Genomic DNA, 19,348 nt, shown 5'->3' with positions numbered 1-19,348 from the left:
GATCAACCCAGGGTGTAAAATGTAGTAGTGAGTTGCAAGGGCAAAGCAAAGCATTTCTCTCATTCATCTGCACCCCAGGCCGCTACATAATTTATGGGGGCATGGTGCAAAATGAAAATGTGGGGCCCTTTATTCCCAAACTAGGAAAAAGTGCCTTTGAAGGTGCTAAAATATAAAGCTCTGTCCTGTCTTCCATGGTCTCTCTCTTTTGACTTGTCATGGTATTTTTGTTATGTAATGCTGTTAAAAAAATTAAAAGTTTACATCAGCATGAATTTTATCATTCATCTTTATATTGTGCAATGCCAGTTTTAAATGCAAATATAGGAGCATTTACCTTGTACATAGAATCACCAAAATTATAGTTTGTGTTTTGTAGCTTGTACGTGCATATGTATTTTGTTCTTGCTGGCATGGTGGAAATGCTGTCCAAGACGAACTCAACAGCTTTTATTTCACTTAATTCACGTACATTCTATCAGCAGTCTCTACCTTTGGCCCTCTGATGAGTAAGGAAGGACTGAAAGGAAGAGAAACTACGGGAAGCCCTCACTTTCCCTTTTATTCTACATCATTGTTTTCAGTATAAGTGGTTGGCCAATACAGGCAAATAATAGGGGTAAGACAGGATATGAAAGGATTCCTTGGTCATTCATGTTTCTTACAATGTCATTACCTTTTTTTAGTGGTCGAAGTAAATTCTGGTTGGCACAGAAAGTGTGGCCTCTTGGGGCTATCAGAGCCGTTGCCTCCTCAGTTCTAGAGTAACATGCTTACCTTGTTTCCACTTCGAGTCTGGCTGGACTCCCAGGCGTCCCATCCTCCCGGGGCACAGGGAGAGCTGTGTGCTAACAGGGCTCCTAGCAACTGCAGACCCACAGATTGCATGGGCTTTTCTGCTCACATGTTCTCCATTGTCCTCTCGGACTCTACTTACGAAATACAAGTTCAAAGACAAAATTAAGAATTACATGGCAGTGATAGCAGAGCATTAAACTAAGTGCTGGACCCTCCTGCGTGTGGGGCCCGTGTGACTGCACAGGTTGCCGCCTGTGAAGCTGGTGCATTCTGTATCAGTGGAAGCTGCTGAATAGCCTGACAACTGATATGCATGCCATGTATGAAGGAACTTAGTTCACAGCAGGCTGGACCCTGCCAAGACTGTATCAGTGCAAATCATTTCCTTGAAATGGTTTAATGTACTTATTTGAAACTCAGTTGAATATATATCATCTTGGAGGCAGTTGGATCTCTTAGAGGGCTACCAGTTCCACAATGAGTGCCTTTCAGATGGGCCTTTGAAACCTCATCACTGACTAAGTCGTTCTAGATCCCTTATGTATAGTTATGCTAATTGCCTGGCTAGGCTATGGCAATTGTTGGAATCTTGTCAATGTAGCCAATTGTGTTGGTAGGGCTAGGGCCCACAAGACACCTCACATGCCAGGCTGGGTCACCAGATCCCTCACATGGTTGGCTGGGTCACTAGACCCCTCACACACAGGTCTATGAGCTAGGTAATTGGGAAAGATCCCAGGAGCTGCTGGCAAATGACAGAAGCTCAGTCCTCAGCTTTCTCAGCTTCCTTAGCAATTACAGCAGCAGCAGCAGCAGCGGCGGCAGCAGCAGCGGCGGCAGCAGCAGCAGCAGCAGCAGCAGCAACAGCTTACAGCAGCCTCCACCAGCAGTAGCGGTGGCCTCTTGGAGGGTCCCGGCGACCCTGGCAGCAACAGCCTCCAGCAGCAGTAGCAACCTCCCCATGGCCCCACCGGAAGCATCCCGGGGGATGGGGGCCTAGTGGATCAGAACCACTCGTCCTTTATATTTAAGTCTGATAACCCAGGACACCTGGGTGCACATGTGCAATTACATTAGACAATAACCAAGGAACACCTGGGGGCACGTGCATATTTACATCAAATGCTTGGAAAGACTCCAAATGCCCGAGGAACTCTGACCATTTATCTTCACTTTCCCTACACCTTAACATTGTTTTTGTTTGTTTGTCTTTCTCCCAGGATTTCCAGCAGGAGAGCTCCAGAAGCCATTTTTTTGGGGAACAGAATACCCTCGGTGAGTAAATTAGTAAAGAAACCACTTATTGACAAGTTAGGAGAGAAGAACATGTTGCTTTGGCAGACGACAGAATATAAAGTCAAAGAAACAAAGTTAGTGGTCTTTCAGCAGGGAGAGGGCATGGTACCTGGCATGGGTTGGCTCCACTTTGACCATTTTGGGTATTTATTTTCTGATCCTTGTTATCAGGGTGTGTGACTGGACAGGAAAGCCAACTTCTACGTAGGTAGTATTCATACTTATTGATCTTTGAAGGATTGTTGGGATTTGAGTTGATGGTGATGGATCTAAAGCCATTCCAGGTGGAAGAAACAATGTGAGAAAAGGAAGGAAAAGTGTTTATAGAATGATAAATAGTCTGGTTGTCTGACCCAAGTGGTATATGAAGGGAAGTAGTAGAAATGAAGTCTGGAAAAGAAGGTTGAAGTTTGATATTGGAGGACTCTGAATGCCATGTAAGGAGTGTAGACACTAATAAATAGTAGAAAATATTAAAGTTTTTGAGCAAGTAAGTAAGCTAATTAAATTTGTCTTTAGAAATATAACCTGCATAGCTATAGTTAAAATTGACAGTGTCTGAACTTAGGGACACCAGTTTACAGGCCATTCATACCAATAGAGTACAGACTTATGTAATTCAGAATTTCCATATATACTGGGGATTCTGATAGTATTCATTGTCAATAATGTCACCCCTTTTATTATATGTCTTTGCTCTGGTGCTCTAATGCATGGACAATTTAGTCTTAATTTTAGAAGTTGTGTCTCTTGTGTTTTGGTTTGGATATATGATAATTTAAATATGATTGTGTAGGTTTAAAAGATATATCACATACATATATAAATACTAGAAATACGGTGGCAATGTTTCAATTTGGGCTTCCCAAGAAGCAGACCCTGTGACAGGGATCATGTACAAGTAGTTCTTTTGGGAGGTGGCATCAGGAAACACCAGCAAGGGAGTGGTGAAGTGACACAGGGAGAGAAAGAAGCCAATAAGTTGTGTCCCATGAGTCTTCTATGGTTGCCAAAATCAATTACGGCAAACTCAGTGGCTCAAAACTATGTAGCTTATGGTTCTGTAGGTCAGAAGTCCAACCTGAGTCTCACTGGGCTAAAACCTAAGTGTCAGCAGGGCTGCATTCCTTTCTGGAAATTCTAGGGAAGAATCTATTTCCTTGCCTTTTCTAGCTTCTAGAGGGGGCCCACATTACTTGCCTCATGGTCCTCTTTCTCCATCTTCAGAGCTCCACAGTCATATCTCCTCCTGACACTCATGCTCTGCCTCTCTCTTCTATTTTTAAGGACCATTGTGACATTGCCACCCAGATAACCCAGGATAATCTCTTTATTTTAAGGTCAGCTGATTAGCAATCTTAATTCCTTCTGCAACCTTAATTCCCGTTTGCCATGTAACATAACATATTCACAGGTTCCAGGGTTTAGCATGTGGACATCTTTTGGAGGCAATTATTCTGTGTACCACACATGTGTTATGAAGCCAGTTATCACCATGAGCAGCTGGGGCTCAGTCTTGCTGGGGAACTGTAGAACATGCTTCAGAGTGATCCCATCTCAGGGGCAAGAGGTCTTGGGTATTTATCCTTCAACTCACATTCCATCATTGATTGGGGGTTGCCGCCATGGGTTTTAACTCCCTGGCAGTGGCCAGTCTAGGCCAAGAGGGCTCTGGTGGCTGAAGAAAGTCCTTAGGTGACTAGTTTCAAGTGCTGGCTTGGAAGCTGTCAGATTGGTGTGCTGAAAAATGGTGAGTGCTGAGGGGACATGGGCAGGCATAAATAAAGCCTACTGTAGTTCCCTGCACCATTGTTAGAATAAATGAAAATTCTAGGTTTGTATTTAACCACATCCATTAATACCCACCCCAGGACTCAGCTGCATAGCTTTCTTTGGTGTTCAGATATTTAGAATTAATTTTTCCTATTTTTAAGATTAGAGATGTATATATGCAAAGGGTCTTCAAAATGTTCATGGAAAGGGCCGGCCCGGTGGCGCACTGGAGAGTGCGCCGCTTGGGAGCGCAGTGGCGCTCCCGCCGAAGGTTCGGATCCCATGTGGAGACCAGTTCCCGCTCACTGGCTGAGCACGGTGCGGGCGCAACACCGAGGGTTGCGATCCCGTTACCGGTTAGTAAAAAAGACAAAAAGGAAAAAAAATGTTCATGGAAAGATTCATATTATCTTTTAATCCCATTTTTCCATGAACTTTTGAAGTGTCCTCATGTTTCCATAAAATAAAAGGTTTAGGCTAAATATTCTCTAAGCTCCCCTCCAAGTAAAAAAAAGTTCTAGAATTCTTTGATTCTGCTTATCATTAACAATTTAACTGAGCTTCTGTTATTGTGGTTATGCAGCTGGAAACTTGGAAATAGTCTGGTTAGGTTTTGAAGTTACTGATCCAATGATTTGTTTATTGGGTCTGTAAGCATGATTTTCTGACATAGAAGTCAAAATCAGAGAAACTTAGGAATTAATGTTAGTGTCTATTAGTTCTACCTGAGGCTGAGTCATAGTTGATACTTCAGTGAGAGATAGATTTGTATTTTTTTCCTAAGGAGTTCTATGTCCTCACTAAAGCCATCCATCCTTTTTTAAGATATCCACTCAATAAATAGCTATTAGGTATCATTTGTGATCTTGGCATTGGGAATATGGAGATGCTGGAGACATGGGTAATCACAGTCCAGTGAGATGGCTTCCCATACTGCCATCTGTTCTGTATTAGTAGAAGGATAGCCTCCAGAACCAAGGGAGTGGCTATCCTTTCTGCTCACACTGGTCAGCTTAGCCCTCACCCGAGTATTGGGTCTAAATATGAGGACATGGACAAGCTGAATTGTTTCCAGAGGAGAATCAGGCTTGTAAATGGGCTGAGACAACATTTCCGAAGTGTGTACTCAATGATATGGTGATAGAGGTATGTCATCCTCCCCTTCCGTCTGTTGTAGAGAATCAAAATACTCATCACCATAAAAGTTACCAAGAAGTTCTATAAGAAAGAAACGTATTTAAATGTGTTTAACCCAGAGGTTCCTAAACTCCCCTTTCTCTATGTTTTGGGAAATGGTCTACAATTCATGATTGAACAATAAGAGTTGAAAGAACTTGAAAAAACTTGAGGGGGAATCTCCTAATTTTCTTCATATTTTTGAAGGAAAGTTAAAGTGGCAGAATGATTTACTATATTTGGTAGGGTTAGCAGGTGTCCAACTAGAGACTACACTGGACCAATAGATATAAGACATAGGAAAGAAATTTCAGGTCAGCATTATGGAGAGCTGTTTTATTTAGAACAACCCAAAGAGAGAACGGGATACCTCATAAGGGGGTGAGCTTCTGGTCATTGGAAATATACAAGCAGGAGTCTTATGATCATTTGAACAGGTTTTTGTAGAGGGGGCTTATGCCTCCAGTAGGGAATTGAACTAGATGACCTTAAGGACACTTTCAACTCTGAGATTTTTATGAATTTATGATTCAGGCATAGGGTAGCCCTTAACTGATAACAGTGTGACATCATAGTTAGTACAGACAGTGGTATAGTTGTTTTGTTGCTGACGGCAAATCCTGTACATACATTAAACCTATGGAGTAGTAAGAACAAAAGAGAAACTGGGTAGGTAGTGAAATTATCATCTTCCCTATTTTAATCTTGAAAGGCTAGGTCTTCAGTGCAGGAAGTCTTCCAGTTTCTGGCCAGCCAATTGCATTTTAAAAGGCACACAAGTTTATTATTATTTTTTTTATGATGTGCTAATTTAAATAATGCCCATTGATAAAATGTAGGATGTGAATTTAATATTATGAAACATTATCATTGGAAGGCTTAGCCATATAAAATTACTTTTTCTTTGTCTCTTGTCCAAAGATTGTGATTATGTAACTAAGAATTGAAACTTACAATGTTTCAATCATTTTCTGAATTCTCTATTACCCTTTGTGAATAGGAAGCTTGTTGGAGCAGTCCCTCTTAAGGGACATTTATTGCAGAGCAGTTTCTATAAGCTTCCATTGTTCATCCCTTAAATTCATCCAGTCAACAGCAGTGACTGTGGACTGTAGAGGACTGAGTACTTATTCTCAGGGCTGAGAGAGCTGGAAAAACGAAATGTTTCAGGCCTCACAGTGACAGATACTGCTGCAAAAATTAGCACTATGTAAAATTACAAGTTTGTCCCACACTGCTATGATAGCTCTATGATTGAAATGCGTAATTTTACTCTTACTTCTTTAATGAAGGTTTGCAATGATGGAAAAACAGTAGGAAGCATTTTCTCAAATGCAAATTACCTTGCAGGAAAGAAATAACAAAGGAAAGAATCGCCTCCAAGGGGAAAAATTAAATCTTATAGCACTTCCTTGGGTATAGTTGAGACAAACAATTAGCATGTTAAGGATCATTATGTCGTGTAATAACATGTTGCCTCAAAAATTTCCATTCCTTCCAGTTATGGGTCCTATCTATTTACTGGGTGACTTTGATATTGCATGTCAGGAACCAACTGCGAAATATTTTTAGCATAATTGCAAATCTCATGAAGAATCCTCACAATAAGGCTTCTTACATATAGATCCGCAACTTGCATGAAATGGTAAAGTTAATTTTTCAATTAGTTAAATTGTTGTTACTTGCTTACTATATACTAGGTGTGGAGAATTTAGCAGTGAACGAGTAGATAAAGGTTTGGCCTTCATGGAATTCATGTTGAGAGAGAAAATGCCAGACACACACATATGGAAACCCCATGTCTTAGTCCACTTTCTGTTGCTATAACAGAATACCACAGACTAGGAAATTTATAAAGAAAAAAGGTTTATTTGGCTCATGGTTCTGGAGGCTGGGAGGTCCAAGATCATGGCACCAGCATCTGGCTCGGGTCATCCCGTGGTGGAAGGTGGAAGTGAGTGCACCAGACATAGAGGGTGGGAGCAAGAGAGCATGCGCATGAGCTCACTTTAATAACTAACCTGGTCTTGCAATAACATCATTAATCCATTTATAAGGGCAAAGTCCTCATGACCTAATCACCTCTTAAAAGCCTCACATCAATTAAATCTCAGCATGAGTTTTGGAAGGGACAAACATTCAAACCATAGCACACCATTATTGATATATTCTTGCATTAATATGCTTTGTTTCAGTTATCTATTCCTACGTAGCAAAGCAGCACCAAACAACAATTTATTGTATCATGATTCTTCAATTTGGGCAGGACTGAGCTGAGACAGCTTGTCTCTGCTCTGTGTGGTGTTGGCTAGGGCAGCTCAACTAGGGCCAGAGGATCTAAGATGACTTTGCTCACATGTCTGGTGCCACTTGGGTTGGCTCTAATGGCTGGGGCCTGGCAGGGCCTCTCTTTCTTCCTTCCAAGTGACTCACCTTTTAGGGCCTCTCACTTCCTTCATTTGGCATCTTTCCCTCATCTGGATAGTAAAACTTCTTTACATTGCAGCTGACTTGCAAGAAAGTGGAAAATGGAAGCTACAAGGACTCTTAAGGTCTATGCCTGGAAGTTACGCCTGGCCCCTTCTACTGCATTCTGTTGGTCACAAGTCCCAAGGCCAGTCCAGATTCAAGGGAAAGGAAATAGATTGCCTCTTGATGGGAGGAGTGGGCATGTGCATTCAGGAGTGGGTGGAATTGTTGGTGGTCACCTTTGTAGATAATCTACCACGTGCTTCCTCAGAGGTGAAGAGAAATAATGAAACACCTTTTCTAAATCTGGTTAAGGCTTCACAATCTCTGTTATTCATTTGTCAGCTTGTCTGCCACAGAAACAGAGGAACGTGACTATCTTTGAAAACAGAATGATCCCTTTTAATCTCTGCTCTGTTCCTTTTTTATTAGTACATTTGGAAAAAAAAAACCCTCCTAAGATTATAGTGACTTTTCAACAAATTTTCAGATAAAAAGTAAATGGTATATTTACTGATAGGATCTTTTCAAGCCCCATTTTAGGTGTTCATAAATATAAAAAATAGAGCAGATATAGAAATGTTAGGGCTGAAAGGGACTATACAAATAATCTCTTTCACATTCCTAATTTCACAGGGTAGGATGCTAAGGCCCATTTCTGGTCATAAAGACAATGTTAGAATTTATATTTTCTTTTTTCATTTCAATTAGAGGGTGTGTTTAGATTTTTCTTTACAGTTTTATTGGTATGGTTATTAGATTGTTATTACCATGGTTACTAGAAAACATTATCTTGGCTTTTCATTGAAAAATTAAAGAATCATGCTCTGAGATTCATGCTTGTAATTTTCTCCAAATTATGTATTTATGCCATAGATCTCTTAGTTATGGTGCTATAGGAGTAATTGTCGGACATGAATTTACACATGGATTTGATAATAATGGTAAGTACTGGTTCATTTTATAAGCTGCTGGTTTTATAGTAATGTTTACTATATGGATGTTAATTGTTGTGATTATCTTTGCATAGCAGCATCATCATAGCTTGAAGATTATCCAAAGCAATATGATTACTGATTGAAAACTTTTCCCCATGTCTTGCTGTGATAACTTGCAATAAATAAATGATTGTTCCCATTGGTGATAGGAGAGGAATGAAAAAAAGACCTTGTAATTTCAATGAAATTAGCTTTGCATTTAGATCAGGATTGCTCTAGCTGCCACAGTAGTTACAGGAATTGCTTTACAGCTTCTCTCTCTGTCATTTCTTTATTCACCATCTTGAGATGTTCTCCCTGGAGGTGTGAGCTCTGCTCTGACAATGATTATACTTGCTACTGAGTTAGGACTCACCAAGCTAGCACTCTGGAGCTTGGCTGACTGGTTCCTTTACACGATTTCAAGGATTATGCACTGAGTCATCTCTATTTTTCTTTATACTGGCATATATTCATAATTTTAAAAAAAACTATGCTTTCATAATAATGCATAATATAAAATATGCTGTGTATCCTGATGATCGTTAAACAAAAGGAAAGAGCAGAATATGGCATAAACATAAAGAAATGAATACCTTTGAGAGTCTTCATCATTTTTAATCAGCAATCTCTTCTCCTTTAACTTTGGAGTATTGTTGGAAAGTCACATGAAATCTCTGAAACTTATGAGTTAGCAGCAAATTACTATCACATTCATATCCACACAATGATTTACAGGCAGTCTCAAGGACCCAGCTGGCCCAAGGCAACGTTGTATAGAAGGGAACCTCTTCCTTCCATGCCTGTTGTGTTTCCAGCATCTTTTCCTAAGTGCCTACCCCAGGGCCAGAGACCCTTTTTGCTCTTCTTCTGGATGGTTCTTCCTGCACTCTCACCAGCCCTTCCTTAATCACTTAGGTCTTTTGCTCCCCTGGTCTCCCTCTCCCTATTACAATGTATCTGCCTTGTAGTCATCTTACTCCCCAGAGCTAGACCTTCTGCTTTCGGATGTTTGGTTTATCTGAGAGGAGAGTCTTAGCTAAGAAACAAAAGCTAGTGTTAGTCTCTTGGTTCCTGGCCTTTCTTCCTAGGAAATTTAAGTACCATTCTCCTCCAGAACCTTCTGGAGGCCTTCTGGAGTCTCTCTCAAAGGACAGAATCTAACGATGGCAATTTCATTCTGTAACAAACACGTAGAACAGTACATTGAACATATAAGTATGTGCCCAGTAACTATCTGATGATTGGTTGGTTAGTGGGTAGAGGACAGTGACTCCACACTATCCAAAGGAGTGGTGGCAGTGGCATGCAGCCTTCCTGAGGAACTTTGGGTTGTTCCAATTAATGCCTTTGCCTTTGCCTAGAGGACTTTCTTGTAAGCTCAATGAAGAGTACTCTGCATAATTAAGTTTAAGCCATGCCTCTGATTTCAATCGTTACCTTGAATATGGGAGATTATCTAGATGCACCCAAACTTTTGTTTTTAAAGGCTGTAGAGAAAATGAAGAGTGGGTGTATAGCAAGAAAGCATGTATAACTAATCTTTTTTCCCATTATGTTTTGGAGATTTCCATTCTTGTTCCAAATTCTCTTTTTAGAGCAACCTTCCTTGTCTGAGCAGGACAGATGGGTCTTCCATCCACACTGATAGCTGTGGAATGATTCATAACAGAGGTTTTATGTGTCTGTCGGCTCCTGGCAACTTAGAGGGCTGAGTCAGGGTCTGTGATCGCACAGCGTGGATGACTCACTGGGGTTATTCCTATAGATTGTTTGGAATTTCACTGGTAGTGATGCCCTGATTCCCTCCATGGGCTTTCTGAATAAAACCATTTCATTTCATAATCCCGAGAACATTTTGGGTTAGATCAGATGAAAACACAGAATCCAAGGTTGGATAAGGCTGGTGCATGCGATAAATTGATGTAATTCACTTTTAAAATGCTCTTTGTTCCTTGGAAGGAAAGAACTTCCTCAGTCCTCCTTTTCACCATTAACCTGTGACATTGGAGAGAATGCAGGAGCTGCTCTCAGAAAGAGTGTTCCCTGCTGCTGTGACTGATTTCTAAGGCTTGTCGAGGTGAGGGAAAGGAAAGATGAAGAATTTAGTTTCCATTAATAACACAAATGTCTTTTAACTTTCCTTTTTGCTAGGTAGAAAATATGATAAAAATGGGAACCTGGATCCTTGGTGGTCTATTGACTCAGAAGAAAAGTTTAAAGAAAAAACCAAGTGCATGGTTAATCAGTATAGCAACTATTATTGGAGGAAAGCTGGCTTAAATGTGAGTACAACTGTGGTTAAGGGGGCAGCTTGTGGGTCATATTTTCTCATTTGGACATTAGCTTGCTTTAGATCATTGATTCTTAAAGTGCTTCTGAGATCAACAGCATCTGCTTTCCCTAGGAAGTTGTTAAAAGTGCACATTCTTGAGTCCTACCCCAGACTTGCTGAATCAGAATCTCTGGGGGTGGGGACTGATAGGCTGGCAGTCTTTCTTTTTATAAGCTCTCAGGTGATTCTGATACAGGCTAAAGTTTGAGAGTCATGGGTATAACACTAGTTTGTTTTCCTAGATTCAGATTAATGTAGTAAATCCAGTAGCATGATAAACAATAACATTCTTTTTTTTTTTTTCCTTTTTGTCTTTTTTACTGACTGGTAACGGGATTGCAACCCTCAGCGTTGCGCCCGCACCGCGCTCAGCCAGTGAGTTAGAACCGGTCTCCACATGGGATCCGAACCCTCAGCGGGAACGCCGCCGTGCTCCCAAGCAGTGCACTCTCCAGTGCGCCACTGGGCCGGCCCAACAATAACATTCTTATAAATCTCCTACACCCCGTATTTTTAAAACTTTCCTTTCAAACTACTGCTTAGGGTTTATTCATTGAAATAAAACCTCACTAATTTGAACTAATGGGTCTGAGAATTGGTTAAGGGTTTTTGTTAGAAAAGTTTGAATGAAAGAAATATACTTTTTAAATGTTTATTTTCTGTTATATATACATATATAATTTTCTATAAAGGCACAAATGAAATTTTATACATGCTTTTTGTGTGTGTGAAATTGTTTCTTTCCTTTTCTGCCTTCGCCTCCATCTCCTTCCCCATTCCCTTTCATCACTCTTACCTTCCCTACTTGTAATTGATCTTAATAACACTGACACACCTTTTCCCAGGTTCATGTAAAGATACGTACATACACACACAACTTTAGTTCATTGTTTTCAATGGCTGCCTAAGAGTTCCTGGTGTGAATGTCCTATAACTTAGTCAACTAACCTCTTGTTGAGGGGTTACACTTTCCAATTATAAATGCTGCTGCAGTGAATACCCTTATTATGTACAATCTTTTTTCCCTATAGGATAGATTTATACTGTCACCAAGAAGTTATAGCATTTCATATTTACACCAGTGATATATGAAAGAAAGAGCATTTATCTATTGAGTTTTTACTTTCTTGTCAATTTATAAGACACTTTAGAAATAGTATAGATGTTACAATTTTGTCTATCATTTACATTATATGTATTTTTCCTCAATTATATTACTCATCCATTAGACTTTGTATATAGTATTTCTTGACATACAAAGTTAAAACATTTTTCTATAGTCCAAGGTACCTCTGTCTCTTAAAAAATAGTTTCTGCATTTCCATTCTTGGCTACGAAGATGTCCCCAACACCCGTATCATGTATGGAGTCTCCTAGCTTTTCTGGGAAGGTTTTTATTGTTTTGTTATTTTATACTTAAATCTTTATGCATATGAAATTTATTTTTCTGTGGAGTTTAATGCAAGAGTTTACTTTTATTTTCTTCCAAAAAGGATAGCCAATCGATACATCATCATTTATTTTATTTTATTTTATTTTTTGTCTTTTTTGAGACCGGCCGCACTGCGCTCAGCCAGTGAGCGCTGTGAGCGTACCTGTCGTCCCTATAATAGGATCCGAACCCGTGGCGGAAGCGCTGCTGCGCTCCCAGTGCTGCACTCTCCCGAGTGCGCCACGGGCTCGGCCCGGCATCATTTATTAAAAGATTTTTTTCTCCTTTAGTTGAATGTTTGTCAAAAATTAGAATCTTACATACACCGAGATACATTTGTAGATCATATACTATGTTCTGCTGATCTAGTTGTTGATTTCTATACTAACACCCTATTACTGTGGCTTTATGGATTGTTCTATCTGCAACACAAATTCTCCTTTGTTCTTCTTTTATGTACTTGGCTATTATCAGGCATTTATACTTCTGTATACTCTCCAAGATCATTTTACTCATTTTATCCCCCTGAAAGAAAATCCTATTTGGATTCTAATTTAAATCACATTAAATGCATGGAATTGACATTTTTATGATATAGTCTTGTCCAAGAACATGGTGTGTCTTTCAATCTGCTTGGTTCTTGTTTTAGGTTTTTAAATAAGGCTTTATAGTTTTCTATATATAGTTTATCTACTGTACAATGTTTTTTCTTCTTCCTTTTTCTTATTTTGATGGTTTGATCAGGTTAGTTTTTATGGCCTTTCCCCATTATTAATTATTTTCTTACACTTTTCCCTTGCATTTCCTGTCGCTGCTTTCATAATTATAAGACACAGATTTTGCTCATTGTATTTGGCAATAAGATACCAATAAGGAAAAATAATTGATACGTTATGGATTTGCAGGAAGACCTTCCTCTAAAACACACATGCATACAATGTATGCTCCCAATTCGTCTAGTCAAGGGCACAGAGCCTGAGAGAAGCAAGGTGGCCCAACAGAACTGGAGTAGATCAGTATATCTTATGTAGTTTTCCCAGGTTCTCTTGGTCACTTAATCAAACATGTACTCTGTCCTGATATCTTACTGGGTTTGGGAAAACACCCAAATCCTTGCTATACCTCTAGTCTATGATACTTGGGGTTTATTTCACCATTCCAGATGAATTTATGTGCTTCTATTAAAATCTATGAGCTTCTTTTAAAGGGAATGTTTACAAGCACTGACTTGGTTCTTCTAGTTCTTAAACCATGCTAAGCACAAGTGAGACCACTGTTCATCCAGGCAGAGAAACCAGAGTCAGTTTCCTTGAATGGTTTCTCCAGCTCCTTTATTCAGTGCCCTGGAAGGCCATTTTCCTGCTTATATATTTCTTAATATGTACAATCGTGACATGAGAAGACCTAAAATGGGTGCTTCTGCATATCTGTATTCAATTCAGGGGTTTTCACAGTGTAAAAATTCATCTAGAGTATATGTTGCTTCAAGAAAAGCATAGTGAAGGGGTTCGAGAGAGTTGGGTCCACATCCTGGTTCAATGAATTACTAGTTTTATGAACTTGGGTAAATTACTTAACATTATTGAAACTCAGTGTCTTCAACTGTGAAACGGGTAAATATTTCTGAACTCATTAGTTTATTGTAAGAATTAAATAAGTGAAGTAACATGAAGCACCAGAACAATGCCTGACACATAGTAAGTGCTCAATAAAAGGGAGTTAATATTCCTGATCTTTTGTGACATACTCATAGGTATCCCATCTCAGGAAAAAACAAAGCCAAAGACTTTGGGGCTGAAAACACACACAACAACAACAACAACAACAACAACAGCAAAACAATAGAAGAGCAGTTTTCTTGGAGGAAGGGAATTCATATTTCCTGGCAATTATTATGTGCAGGTATGGGAGTTAGACTTTTCACTTAACTGAAACAAATGTAATCCTCATACTGGTCCTGAGAGGTGGACATATTACCAGGTGCACATATTTTACATATGAGGAAACTGAGGTTCAAAGAGATTAAACCCATGGTAGAGTCTAGATTAGAGTTTAGATATGAATGACTCAAGAGTCTACACTCTTTCCCCCATATCATCCTCTGGTTCTTATTTTAAGATCATTTTATACCTGGGTGACATATGGGTGGACTATTTTTCAGCATGCATTTTGGCCAAAGTGTCAGATATTGAAACTTAATTCTGGCAAATGGGTACCTTCATCACAAGGATGATAGAAAGGGCATGACTGTCTCAGCATAAATCCACTCAACCATCAGAAAACAGCTTCAGTCTCATTCCCACAGGGGAGTTGGTGGCTTCCTTTGTGGACATAAAGGGCCATGCTTTATTTTTCTGGCTTCATTTGTGGTGGCCGGTACTCTGTGCCTGAATCTTTCTTTGTGGTGAAATGGGGGAAACTCAGCTGGGGCACCACAGAAGCAGACTGTCAGCAGCTGTCTAGTCCTGAGAGGCCAAACCTAGGGCCATGTGATCTCCTGAGGCTGTGCAGAGTGTGAGGAGCCTAATTTAGATATAGAGCTTAGGAGCTGTGGGCAGCCCCCACCACCCAGCTGAAGGCAGGATTGTGCACAGGGTTCTAGGAAGGAACCATGGGCAGCCCCCAACAGGACCTGGCAGATCTACAGAACATTATATCTGACAACTACAGAATATACATTTTTCTCATCAGCACAGGGAACATTCTTCAGGATAGACCATATGTTAGGTCACAACTCGAGTCTCAACAAATTTTAAAAAATTGAAATCTTTTCAAGTTTCTTTTCAGACCACAATGGATTAAAACCAGAAATCAATAACAAGCAAAACCCAGGAAACTATACAAATACGTGGAAATTAGACAACAGGCTCCTGAACGACCTATGGGTCCTAGAAAAAATTAGACAGGAAATTAAAAAATTTCTTGAAACTAACAGAAATAAAGACACATCATACCAAAACCAGTGGGATACTGCAAAAGCAGTACTAAGAGGGAAGTTTATTGCAGTAAATGCTTACATCAAAAGAATAGAAAGATTTCAAATAAACAATTTAATGCTATACCTCAAAGAACTAGAAAAACAAGAACAATCCAATCCCAAAATTAGTAGATGGAAAGAAATAATTAAGATCAGAGCAGAACTAAATGAAATGAGACCCCCCAAAGATAGAAAAGATCAATGAAACAAAAAGTTGGTTTTTTGAGAAGATAAGCAAAATAGACAGGCCAGTAGCTACGCTAACTAACAGAAGGAGAGAGAAGACCCAAATATCAAAAATCAGAAATGATAAAGAAATTACAGCCAATACTACAGAAATACAAAGAATCATTAGAGACTATTATAACCAACTATACACTAACAAATTTGAAAACCTGGAGGAAATGGATACATTTTTGGACATACACAAACTACCAAGACTGAACGAGGATGTGTGAAAATGTAAAACTACCCAAATGTGAAAATGTGAAAACTACCCAAAGTAATCTACAGATTCAACGCAATCCCCATCAAAATACCAATGACATTCTTCACAGAAATAGAAAAACAATACTAACATTCATGTGGAACAACAGAAGACCCTGAATAGCCAAAGTAGTCCTGAACAAAAAAATAAAGCCAGAAACATTACACTACCTGGCTTCAAATTATACTACAAAGCTATAATAATCAAAACAGCATGGTACTGGCATAAAACCAGTCACTCAGGCTGATGGAACAGAATAGAGAACCCAGAAATCAACCCACATACTTACACCCAACTGATATTTGACAAGGACAACAGGAACATACATTGGGAAAAGGATTGCCTCTTTGGTGAGTGGTGCTGGGAAAACTGGGCATCCATATGTAGAAGAATGAAACTAGACCTGTACCTCTTACCATATACCAAAATCAACTCAAAACAGATTAAAGACTTACATATAAGACCTGAAACTATAAAACTACTAAAAGAAAACATAGTGGAAACATTTCAGGAAGTAGGACTCAGCAAAGACTTTATGAATAAGACCACAACAGCACAGGCAACAAAAGAAAAATAAACAAATGGGATTATAGCAAACTAAAAAGCTTCTGCACAGACAGAAAAACAGTTAACAGAGTCAAAAGACAACCTACAGAATGGGAGAAAATATTTGCAAACTATGCTTGCAACAAGGGATTAATATCCAGAATATGCAGGGAACTGAAACAACTTAATGGTAAAAAAACCCCCCAAGTAACCTGATTAAAAAATGAGCAGAGGAGCTGAATAGGCGTTTCTCAAAGGAAGATATACAAACGACCAATAGACACATGAAAAAATGCTCAACATCACTTAGCATCATGGAAACGCAAATCAAAACCACATCAAGATGCCAGTTAGACTGGTCATTATCAAAGAGACAATAAGAAATGCTGGTGAGGATGCAGAGAAGGTAGAACCCTCCTACACTGTTGGTGGGACTGTAAATTAGTGTAACCACTATGGAAAACAGTATGGATGTTCCTCAAACAACTACAGATAGAAATGCCATATAATCCAGCAATCCCACTTCTGGGTATATACCCAAAGGAATGGAAATCATCATGTCAAAGAGAAACCTACACTCCCATGTTTATCACAGCTCTACTTACAATAGCTAAGAGTTGGAACCAACCTAAATGTCCATTGACAGATGACTGCATAAGGAAAATGTGGTATATATTCACTATGGGATACTACTCTGCCTTAAAAAGGAATGAAATTCTGACATTTGCAGCAACATGGATGAACTTAGAGAAAATTATGTTAAGTGAAATAAGCCAGGTACTGAAAGAGACATACAGCATGTGCTCACTCATAAGTGGGAGCTGAAAAAACAAAAACAAAAACAAAAAAGAAAGGAAGATACAACAATCACAGAAATTCCTTGAACTTTCAATAGGAGAGAATGGAACTGAGGCCACCAGAGGTGGGAAAGGGGGAGGGGGATTAGGGAGAAATTAGTGAAAGGGCCACAAAAAATATTTCCATTGTGTAATTGTAAAAAAAAATAACAAAAAATAGATATAGAGCTTAGTGTACAAATGAAGGAGATTAAATTCAAGCATAAGTGTATATAAACATAAGCATCAAGGGCCAGGAGAGTTGAGACTTGAGAAGTTAGCATATAATGGAGCAAAGACACTGGAGACAGAGACAGGGTTTTTGAATCCCTATGAAATGTAAGCAGTTTACTTAATCACTCTGTCTGAGGTTGGGTTCACTAGAAGCAGAGCCCAAGATGGGGTTTCTTAGGTCAGTGATTTATTGAGAAAGTGATTTCAGGAGAATCCTAAAAAGATAGTGAGGAAAACATGTTGGTTTGAGGAGAAGTTTAGCCTCACCCTGATTCCACAGAGGGTTCTGGAGCATAACTTGCACCACAGAAATTGTTCAGCCCAGGGGCAAGGGGCTAGGCTGTTCTACCTGCACATCAGTCAGTTACTGCAAGGTAGTATATGACCTCCCAGCAATCTCCAGGTGAAGAAATTCCCTAAGCTGAGGTTAGTTTTCTTGAGCTGTTAGCAGTTGCAAGAACGGGAATATAGTCCTGGTAGAAAAGTGGATGGGGACGGGGTACCAATAATAATTGCTACATATTCTGAGCTTTAGATCCTTATTTGTTAAACAAGGATGGCGATAATAGCACTTACCTCATAGGACTGCAGTAAAAGAAAGACTGTACAAGTATGTAAATCAGAAATGGTAACTTTTGGTGACTGAAGCTAGGAGGGTCCTAGGTGATTACGGTGAACAATGTTTTTCAAAGATTTGTTTACACAGTTTTGTATGTCAGAGGTCTGATGCAGGTCTCAGTGGCCTAAAATCAAGGTGTCAGCAGGGCTGCATTACTTTCTAGAGGCTCTAGGAGAGAATCTGTTTCCTTGCCTTTTCTGGCTTTTAGAGGCTGTCTGCATTCCCTGGCTTATGGTCCCTTCCTTCTTCAAAGCCAGCAGTGGCCGATGGAGTCTTCTCATGTTGCATCGCTCTGACACTCACTCTCCTGCCTCATTTTCCTCTTATAAGGACCCTTGTAATTACATTGGGCCCACCTGGATAATCAGGATAATGTCCCCATCTCAAGATTAATCACATCTTAATCTCAACTTAATTATATCTTTAAAGTCCCCTTTGCTATGTAAGGTGACATATGCACTGGTTCCAGGGATTAGGATGTAGACATCTTGGGGAGGCCATTATTCTGCCTACAATACAGGGTTTGGCAAAGTTCTCTGTAAAGGATCAGATAGGAAATAATTTAGGCTTTGTGGGGTGTACAGTCTCTGTCGCAACTACTCAACTCTGTCACTGTAGCAAGAAAGCAACCACAAACAAGATGTGTATGAATGAGCATGGTTGTGTTCCAATAAAACTTGATTTATGAACACTGAAATTTGAATTTCCTATAATTTTCACATGCCACAAAAATATTACTCTTCTTTTGATTTTTCCCCAAATCATTGAAAAATGTAAAATCCAGTCTTACCTTGCAGCCTGTATAAGAACGAGCAGCAGGTTAGATTTGGTTTGGGAGCTGTTTTGAGTTAGAACATTTTCATCCTAGCTCATGGAAGGTTTTGCAAAACAATCTTTAAATGTTGGGAAGAATTTCTTTACCATGCTTGGCTGGTTGTCATACATATTGTAAACCTTGACCTTGTGGTCTGCACTACTTCTATTTGATTTTTGTTCTCCAGGAGAACTGCCCCCCTTTTAATTTTTCATGGAAATTGCTGAAGATAAAATGATGATGGTTGGTTTTGAAATCTTGTTCCTGTGTGGATGGTAAATTTTTTTCCAACTTATACAAAATTCTTTTTTAAAAAATTGAAACATAGTTGATTGTACATATCTGTGGGGTGCACTGTTGGATATCAATACCTGTGTGTAATATGTAATGCTCAAATCAGGATAATTAGTGTATTCAACATTATACAATGTAATCATTTTTCATGGCCCTTTAGGATGGTAAATTTTTGGAAACAGGCAGAATGAGAAGAATACTCAAATTATGTGAGTTAATCAGAGAAAGTAATCTGTGTATTGACATTTCTGTTTTTTCCTATTAAGCCAGACTCACTCAGAATAT

At 39.3% G+C, this 19,348-nt stretch overlaps 1 protein-coding gene across 2 annotated transcripts in view; it reads left to right on the top strand.

Moving 5' to 3' along the window:
• The window catches only part of PHEX (phosphate regulating endopeptidase homolog, X-linked), a 216,318-nt gene that overhangs the window by 187,081 nt on the left and 9,889 nt on the right, over positions 1 to 19,348 (top strand). For both annotated transcript variants that reach the window (XM_008568394.1, XM_008568395.1), the window contains exons 16-18: positions 2,019 to 2,073; positions 8,389 to 8,456; positions 10,644 to 10,774. In XM_008568394.1, coding sequence (XP_008566616.1) covers positions 2,019 to 2,073; positions 8,389 to 8,456; positions 10,644 to 10,774 — 254 coding nt within the window. The remainder of the gene's footprint in view (positions 1 to 2,018; positions 2,074 to 8,388; positions 8,457 to 10,643; positions 10,775 to 19,348) is intronic.

This window comes from Galeopterus variegatus, unplaced genomic scaffold, assembly GCF_000696425.1.
Source record: "Galeopterus variegatus unplaced genomic scaffold, G_variegatus-3.0.2 Scaffold406, whole genome shotgun sequence".
Lineage (NCBI taxonomy): Eukaryota > Metazoa > Chordata > Mammalia > Dermoptera > Cynocephalidae > Galeopterus > Galeopterus variegatus.
The sequence above is the reverse complement of the archived record's forward strand: the minus strand, read 5'-3'. Positions and strand labels throughout refer to the sequence as shown.